The sequence below is a fragment of the Haplochromis burtoni genome, unplaced genomic scaffold (assembly GCF_018398535.1).
Source record: "Haplochromis burtoni strain Fernald_Lab_line unplaced genomic scaffold, NCSU_Asbu1 Contig_131, whole genome shotgun sequence".
Classification (NCBI taxonomy): Eukaryota; Metazoa; Chordata; class Actinopteri; order Cichliformes; family Cichlidae; genus Haplochromis; species Haplochromis burtoni.
In genome coordinates this window covers 673,142-682,659 of record NW_024582492.1, presented here as the reverse complement: position 1 = coordinate 682,659, position 9,518 = coordinate 673,142, and the positions used below count along the sequence as shown (strand labels likewise).

The following is a 9,518-nucleotide window of genomic DNA, read 5'->3' as shown; positions in this document are numbered from 1 at the left end:
TACACTGGTTGCTGACAGAATCTTTGATCAGAAGATATCTGCGTCTTTCATCTCACCTTGGTCACTAGACCATGTACAAATATGTGGTAACAGCTGGGAAATGACAGTTTTGTTTGTATAGTAAATGATTTGAAATTTTTACAAATACAAATACCTCTATTAAGTTTCGGCTTATTGCCTCTTCCTATGAAGGAAACATTTTAACATCAAGGGAAAGCATCAGTGTTACTGTAAAATCGGCAGATAATTTACATCATTCCACTGGAAGTTGCACTTTTTGTAAGTGACAAAAAAAAGTGCCAGCTTGTACATTGCTTGATGTGTTAGCCAAGCAATCTTTTACTCTGAAACATCCACTTTAGCCATGCTTTCACCATTCCCTCTGCTTTCCCTACTGTCTGCACTATCCAGATGTATGGCTCCCTTTAGAGTGACGTGTGTATATGTGTATGTGTGCATACATGTCATCAAGCAGGTATGAGTACAAATTGCATCATATTTACTTGCGTCTATCCTTCTGTCTGTTCATGCAGGGAAATTAATGGATATCAGAACGTGTAGGTGTGCAGTAATGCGTGACTCAGTTTGTGTGATAGGTTTTGCGTGTGTTTATAGTCTCTGGCTTATGTAACTTACCACGTAGACGGATCGCAACCCGGCAGATGTTTTGTCCTCTTTCTTGGGATCACAGAGCGACTGGTAGTTATACGTACTCTTATTGGTGTACAGAGACGAGTTGATCAAGCTTCTCATAATACAAGGATCGATCTCACCGAAGAATTTCCCAATCTAGTTTTGCAGCAGGGATCAGGTATTCAGGGCACAAAATAATAATTATAATTAAAAAATAAATAAATAAGAACTTGCACAAAGAAATCATATAATTTACATGACTAATACATGAGTAGTAAACATGCCTCAAGGTCCACAAACTACCTACAGCCCACAGATAAATGGTTGAACACAGCCAAAACTACTAAACTTTTAAAATTGATATTGTAGTTGGGACTGTTCATTTACAGAGAGCCTAAGCTTCTTGATAATTTGAATTTATCATTATACTTTTTCCTAACTATTTATTAGGTACACCTTGCTAGTACTGAACTGGACACTCTTTGCCTGCAAAACCACCTATTTTTTTTTGTAGAAAAGATACAAAGATGTGTGGGAACTGTTCCTCAGATATGTTTGTCCATACCGACATGACAGAAATATATAATTGCTGCAGATTTGTCGGCTACACATCCATGGTGCCAATCCTCCATTTCACCACTGACGACAGTTATCTGGTGAATGTGGAAGACATTTGAGTCCACTAAAGAAACCATTATGGAAGATCTGAGCTGTGTGACATGGTGCGTTATCCTGTTGGAACCAGCAATCAAAAGATAATGTTATCAAGCCATCATGTAATTATGGCCAGCAACAATGCCAAGGTAGGCTATGGCATTGACATAATACTTAAGGGGGGGGGCGTGATATGTGCCCACACTATTACACTACCAGCCACCGCCTACAAGGCAGCATGCTTTCGTGTTGTTCATGCCAAATTCTGAACTGTTATCCAAATGGTTGCAGGAGAAATTAAGACTCATCTGAATAGGCAATGTCTTCTTCTGTCCAATTTTAGTGAGTCTATGTTAATTGTAGCCTCACTGTAGCCTCTTGTTCTCAGCTGACAGAAGCCTGATGTTTGCTTTGAACCTGGCCATCATCACCATGTCTACATACCTAAATGTGTTAAGTTAGTGCCATGCGATAGGCAGATTGAGCAGTTAAACAGGTGTACCTAATAAAGTGGTCAGTGATTGTAAATTTGCTGAAAAAAAAAAAAACCCACACAAAGTAAAACACGTGCAACAAAAAGTCGTGAAACTGTAGACATGTGCAAAAAAAGTTCAGAGAATTTAAAGACAAACAGACAGCAAATCACTCTCAAACCAGGATGACTGACTTCGGTATAATCTGATTAACACAGTCCATCGGGCAGCCATAAATTTTTACTTGGGGGAAGTAGTTTGCCTCAGTATATCAGAGGTATCACATGACTGTGTGCATGGAAGTGTTTAAGTAACAGTGTTTCCAGGAGGGTGTGTGTACAGTAAGTAGTGCTCTGTGTGTTTGTACTTTATGAATGCAGTCAATCGCTCAGGTCACTGTTAACAAGCTGTTCTCCATATATTCATTCCTCTTTATCTTAACATTCGCAGAGTATATAAATCTTTTAATCTATAAAGGTAAAGTGAGCCTTCTTTTCTTTCCACGTGCAATAACGCAAATAATGAATTAACAGTCCCGGCACTGCTAGCTTGCAGACTCCCGGAGGGCGTTTTGGAGAGAGCAAAGGAATAAGCTGGGGAGAGAAGGACATAGTAAGAGGGAGAGAAAAGGGGAAGCTCACAGAGAGAGAAACATTGCTGTAGGAAATATGACTGAGGGCACACTGCCTTTTATAAACAAGGTCACTGGGTTTTTAGTACTGCTGAGGCTACTGATTTATCCACCATACACCCAACTCTGATTAGGGAAGGAGTTGAGGTGGCATTTACTCAGATGACAACAGAGGCCCAGTGTCAGCCTTTAGAATAGGACAATAACATTTATTTTCTGTATTTGGGCTTTTTGAATTAGCTAATAATAGGAAGCCATGGGAAAACTTTATTAGGCTCCCTTGTTATGTTTTTTTTTTTAGTAATAAAAAAGCAAATTTAGGCTTACTGAAGATTCACAAAAGATTTGTTGTGATATTCAAACATTTTATGGGCTTTGTATTAGAAAGCTGGCAAGTTAAAGACAAACTGCATTAGGTGAGTCCAGGAAAAGGTCAGTCTGTGTGTAAAATGACTGGTTGTTGAATTCAATTCAACTTTGAGCATGTAAGTCCTCTGGCAGTAAAAAAAGAATTTCTTTCAAGGTCAAGAAAAATGAAAGAAATATTGTTTTGACACAAAATATTTCAACTTAAATCCAGCTTACCTTGAACCTCCAATTTCATTTCATGAACAGAATTTGATCAGTTGTTACATTATCTATACACTCATGTGAAAAGTTATGTTTTTATAGGGTTCTATGTCCTGTGAAAAACTAAACACACCCTTACTGTTCCCAAGGTAGGTAGTAGCCAGGTACTGCTAATTAGATACAAAGTTGTGGCAGTTTCCAGATGAGGAGAATTCAAATGGCTTTTAACATAATTCCACAATCATCTGAGCAGCGGATGTCCGAGCAAATTCACCCTAATATGAGAGTCAAATATGAGGCCATCTGTCCAACAGCTAAACCTCGGCTGACACTTGGTCATTCAACAGGACAAATACCCCAAGCATAGTAGCAAATCTACAAACGAATGACTAACAAAGAAAAGAATCACAATGCTGCCATGGCCCAGTCAAAGTGCAAATTCTCCAAACGACCTAATTGAAATTCTGTTGCGTGACCTTAAGAAAGTAGTGCACAAACAAATGCAAGCAAACCTTAATGAACTAAACAATGTTAGGAAGAAGAGTGAGCTAAAATTCCTCTGCAATGATGTGAGACACTGATAAAGTTATACAGAAAATGATTACATCAAGTTCATGCTCCCAAAGGTGGTTCTATAAACTACTAAATGATGGGGTGTTAAGCTTTCGCAGGACTGCAGAGTTCTGGTCACATTAAATCAGGCACTCAGAATCACTATATTTTCAACTGCTGTGTGAGTGGAAAAAAAAAGAACAAAATCCAGAGGCCCACCTCATTAAAATGGTCAATCTGATTGGTCATCACCAAGAAGCCTCCATCATCCAGAATATAACAGTTTAAATTCTGGAATTAAACAGATAATTAAACCAGCGCTGATTTTCATCCAAAACTAACAGCAAAACATTTTCTACATACCCGAACCTCTTACCTTATCGCCTATCGTACAGCCACACAGCTCATCCTTGCACTTGAAAACATAAAGGGGCAAAATGATGAAAACTGATAGGAATGACAAAATGTATCTAATTGCGCACATGCTGAATATGTCATCAAGATAGGATCTACTCACACTTTTTCTCTGTGAGGTGTTGGAGAAGATCTCTCTCCACATATCTATGTCCAAATGTACACCGACCACTGGGTTAAAACACAAAAGCCAGACATCCTAGATCATACCGGACCTCTGTGTCAACTTTCCACTCTGAACTCAGAAAATGGAACTTGGCTAAAGATCACAGACAACTAGACAACTTGATGTGTGGTTTGTGTATGTGTGTTTGTGTATCTATGGCAGAGGGAAGAAGAAATAGACAAACGTAGTGGCTATTAAATTAGAAGCAGCAAGTGTTGTTGGAGGAAAAGAAGTTCACACTATAGGGTGTGGATCTATAAATAAGATGCATCGCTTTAAGCGTAAGTGTGTTTATGTGTAGGCGGTTTAATAAAAGATAGAGCATGAGAAATGGGCCTTAAATATGTAAACACTCATTGGGTTGTGATTTGTATTTGTGCACGTGTGTTCTTACCAGCTGGTTTGAGTGTGGTATCGTCAATCTTGAGGTTTACTGCTTTACTCACTAGAACTGAACCCTCATATTGAGCTACAAGAAAAACCAAGGAAACGCTGCATTGAAAATGGTATGTGCACATTTTCATTTTATGGCTAATAACAATTTACTGGCTTTATCGTTAAAAGTTAGCAAACTAAACAAATTAACAATTCACAAAACTGTCAAAGGAGCTTGGAAAGAAAAGCGTCTGGACTTCTTTAAGTTGCTTGAAGACGTTTCAATTCTCATCCGAGAAGCTTCTTCATTTCTATGATCAAATGGTGGAGAGTCCCAGATTTAAGCCCTGTGGGAGTGTCCCCACAAGAGGGACATGGACCCCCTAATGATCCTCTACCTAATCACACGAGCTAAGGTGTGAAAACGGGTGTGGGTCACAATCAGCCAAGCTTTCGGGTGAACTGATTGTGAGACCTTGCCCCACCCCATCATGTGATTTCCTGAAGTCAAAAGGCCCAGGATGTGAGTGGGCGTTAAAGCGTCTGGGAAGGGATCTCAGAACTGGATTATAGATGGCAGACAGTTGGTGTTGTAAACCACCGCCTCTGTTCAAAGAGGGCCGTTCACAGTGGACATAGATGGCTTTGTTCACTCCTCTTTCACACCATCTGTCTTCTCTGTCCATAATGTCAACATTGGTGTCCTCGAAAGAGTGACCTTTGTCCTTTGGAAGGAGATGGACTGCCGAGTCTTGTCCCGTCGAGGTGGCTCTTCTATGTTGTACTTTCTCAGACGAGACGTGAAATGTCTTCAAGCAACTTAAAGAAGTCCAGACGCTTTTCTTTCCAAGCTCCTTGGACTATCATGACCTAGATGACAGAGAACCTTCACAGACAATTCACAAAATTGTTACTGCTGTCCCCTCACCCACTACACTCAACTTTCTTTTAAACTGTCCATTTGATGCTCCTTTAGTGACTCATTCATACAACTGTATGGTTTACTGTATAAAAACACTGTATACTACTGAAGCGCTTTTGACTTCAGAAAAAATAAGTTAGTTACTGAGTGTGACTCTAAGTTAGAATCACAATCTGAGCACAAGAGAACCAGATCTGATCACAATACATTGTAATCATTTAGTCATCTGTGAAGGTGAAAGTCAAGACAAAGGTGAGAACTGAGGTAAAGGCTCAAGCCTTGTTGTGGGTTTATTTCCCACAAGCCCCCGATAGAGAGATTTAACAGCTAATTATTTAGAGCTCAGACAGTGTCTGCCTCTTTATAGCTTGACACTGATATGTTTGTGAACACTGAACTGTGTTGAACACCCTGGTGACTGCGTTGTAGCCAGTCATTCTTTAGCTTACTTTGCAGGTTGTACAGCATTGCACAAATATTTTACACAGTGACGTGGAGTAGTAACGGAAGCTGGATCTTCAAAGAGGCTTTCTGGGTATTTTAGCCAAAGTTGTCTTTGGGAGAGAATAACTCTTAGGTGATGACACAACCGAGTAGCTGTTACTCACAAATATTTTCGAATACAGTTGGAGTGAAGATGTACAGATCGTTGTCCAAACTTCGCTTGTAGAAGCTTAAATCATACGTCTCCGCTTGTCCAGTCCAGTCCAGGCCATTACTGTAAAAATAAAGACGAGTGCATTCAAATATTACCAATATAATACTACCACGACCACATTTTTGACTCTAATATCTATAGATCTAATTCTAACTGCAGTTCTTTGTTTATCACGCTCACATTTAATAACAGTAATAATAAAATGTGTTTATAGAGCACCTTTCAAAAATCAAAAACAAGATAGGAAACAAATAGCAATAAAATATTTAAAGAAGAGATAAAGATGAAACAGTATTAGGGGAATGCTAGTAGCAGGAGAAGATTAAAAAGTGAGAAGAAAATAAAAAAACAGGTAAATTAAAAACAAATTTTAAACATTTGCTAAGAAGAGATGATAGCGATTATTTCTGTCTTATCCATGTTTAGCTGCAGGAAGTTCTGTGCCATCTAGCATTCAATATATTGGATATCAAATTAGTTAATTAACTTGATGACTGCCTTTAGTGTTAAAGAGATGTAAAGCTTTGTGTCATCTGCATAGCAGTGAAAACACTGTGCCTACAGATAACCTGTCCCAGGGGTAATATGCATAAAGAAATCAGAAGTGGTCCAAGGACGGAGCCTTGCGGTACCCCACAGACCAGAGTTGCCAATGACTTACCCTATCCTGTAAGTAAGAATAAAACTTCCTTAAAACTGAACCTGAAATGATTCAGTAAAATACAGGTCTTACCAGAATGGGAAGCAACCCATAAATCACTCATCACTCTGAAGGGTGCTAAATGAAAGCAAACAATTTTTCAGCAACAATCCTTGAGAAAAAATAGATTGGACTCTCTCTAGTATACCTTTTGTCCTGTCTCTCTCTGTTCTGTTTCCCCTCATCCCCAACCGAAGAAGAGTTTTTTTCGTCCTACTGTCACCATCTGTTTGATTATTGGGATTTTCTAAAAGCTCTTTACCCTACAATGAAGTATCTTGAAGCAACTGTTGTTGAGAATTGACACTATAGAAATTAAATAGAGCAGATTCAAATAAACTGGAATTAATTTAAAATTAAAGTTTGTAGATGAATCTAAAGTTATCCAAGGAGATAGAGAAGAAACAGAAAAGGTCTTTTTAAAGGTTGTACAAAAGCTTTTTAAAAATGATACATGGACAAAACAAGTACAAGTGATGCATTAATTACAAATACCATGTGTGGCATGACAAATAATATTTATTTATTATTATTGTTGTGTACTTATTTTAATAATCATGTAAGTAAGTCTTTTTAAAAGTGAACAGCAGTTTCATGATCTCCATCGTATCCTGAGCAACAGACGGGATGTTGAGTTCTAGTCACATGACTTATACAGTAAGATGCCACTTTTTTGACATGGTCTCCACTATCGTTGATAGGAGCGATATAGGGATGGAGACAAAGTTCTAAATTTATTTGTCAAGCTATTGCTCGACCTTTACTTAAGGTGTATGAACTAACTGGATATTGACTTTTCTGTGGGATAACTCTAGAAGTTTAGGTAGATAGAGGAGGGGCAGAATACTGTAGCTGGACTTTCTCACAGAAAAGGACCAGTTAAGATGGCTGGAATGCTTCTATGTAGAGGTATTCTAGACATGTTTTGCTGGTAGGATCCCCAGGGAAACCCCAGAACTTGCTGGAGGAACTAAATATCAAATCTGGCCTGGGAAAGCCTTGGCAATCCCCAGGAGAAGCTGGGTCAAGCACCTAGGGACCAAAGTATAAGGTCCAATGGGCCACTTTCCTCATCTTATACCACCATCACCCACTGACATACAGCAGTAAATGGATATACATTTATATCCAAACATACATAACAAATCTGACTTTATGCCATAACCACTAAAAATCAAGCACTACATTGGTAAGTTGGTGCTCTATAAGCAGACCACATCATAATACTTTATCAGATAATCCTAAACATACTACATGTTTCTTCCCATGATCCTAAATCAACCCTGCCCTTGATCATCTAAGAAATACCTTGTGGGGTAGACTCGTGTGATCCCTCCTTCAGTCGCAACATATCTGGACATGACACCGTTTCTGACAAGCAGAGTAAAATAAAGCTGTAAAGCATACCGTTACAAAAACTGGAATGTGCTTTATCTTTGACATTAACTGAAATACTTGAACCACCTGTGTTCAATTTTTTCCACCTGGTCATTCTTTACCAAATACCGGTGCTTCACTTACATCGGATCGTTTTCTTTCCATATCTTGATTAGATCGGAGGTGATGCCAGCATCGAGGAGCAATCGGTTCACCAAATCCACATTGCCTAAACAGCAAAACAGAATTTTGAGCCTCAGTATTTTACCTTTGGAATAATATGCGAGTGAGTCGGTAGACTTCTGTTAGGCATCAGTCTTAAAATGTCTCATCTCAATAAGCTGATGTTGCACTTTAGAAAATTATGTGGAATAAAAACAAAAGAAAACTGTGGAGCATTAATAGAGAGTAAACACAAACTCTGCTGTGAGAAAAACAGAAATACTGTCAGAAACAAAAACATGCTTGGAAATATTTTAACATTTGCATCACATTTTATGTATCCAGAACCAAATCACTAACTGAGAGAAGGGAACAAGATTAAACTGAGATATTACCAAAATCACAAACACCTAAAAAGATCCAAATGGAAACAAATCTGAAAGAATGAAGCTGAAGCAACGTCACAAATGAAAATTTTCAGAACAAATATTACTCTTTGAAGAAAAGAGCGTCTTAAAATCAGAAACAGATAAAAAGTATTAAAGCACTGTAGGAATGAAACACGCATTTTCATGCACACGCCTCCTTCTCTGGGGTAGGTGGTAGGGTAGCACAGGTGTTACCAAAAAAAACCATTTTGCAGTCTTCTGTGAAAAACCACATGACAAAGGTAACATATGATACAAGCTGCTCGTCCATTTCTTTTTTTTGTTGCTATGCCCGCCTCTTTGAACCCACAGGCGACCCTCTTCAGTCCATTAACATCGAGGCTCGTCGGTGCACCCCCTCCACCTCCTCCAACCTTTATGACACACCACACACACATCAGAGAAAACAGCTGGTGTAACACTTTATTTCCCTCCTACTCCACCTTCCCTCTCTGTGCAGTGTTTTTCATTAGAGATTCTTTATTGGAGGCAGCCCAGGAATTCCTAATGTACTTCAACTTCTTCGCCACTGCAGTGGCTTAACCAAGTAAAGCGTGTAACGATGCTCAAACCCCCAACAGTTCACATGGGCCTCCTCTCTCTCTCCTTCTCTGCTCTCTATGGACTCCATTAAACTGGCAGCTAATAATGGTGAAAGTAATATTTCAATTGGGTGAAAAGTTTTATTGGATTGATCCTGTTGAGATGTTTGAAGTAAGTTATTAAATGCACACCATCAAATTATACCAAGGAACACAATATAGGAGCTTTTATAAATATCAGGGGACCTTTTGGTTTACTCA

At 38.8% G+C, this 9,518-nt stretch overlaps 1 protein-coding gene across 5 annotated transcripts in view; it reads right to left on the bottom strand.

Annotated features, from left to right (window-relative positions):
• The window catches only part of cacna2d1a (calcium channel, voltage-dependent, alpha 2/delta subunit 1a), a 100,095-nt gene that overhangs the window by 15,513 nt on the left and 75,064 nt on the right, over positions 1-9,518 (bottom strand). For all 5 annotated transcript variants that reach the window (XM_005930258.2, XM_005930260.2, XM_005930261.2 and 2 more), the window contains 8 exons: positions 8,270-8,354; positions 8,057-8,119; positions 5,999-6,108; positions 4,488-4,562; positions 4,031-4,098; positions 3,890-3,928; positions 3,733-3,804; positions 637-789 (listed from right to left, as the gene is read on the bottom strand). In XM_005930258.2, the coding sequence (XP_005930320.1) occupies positions 637-789; positions 3,733-3,804; positions 3,890-3,928; positions 4,031-4,098; positions 4,488-4,562; positions 5,999-6,108; positions 8,057-8,119; positions 8,270-8,354 (665 nt within the window). The remainder of the gene's footprint in view (positions 1-636; positions 790-3,732; positions 3,805-3,889; positions 3,929-4,030; positions 4,099-4,487; positions 4,563-5,998; positions 6,109-8,056; positions 8,120-8,269; positions 8,355-9,518) is intronic.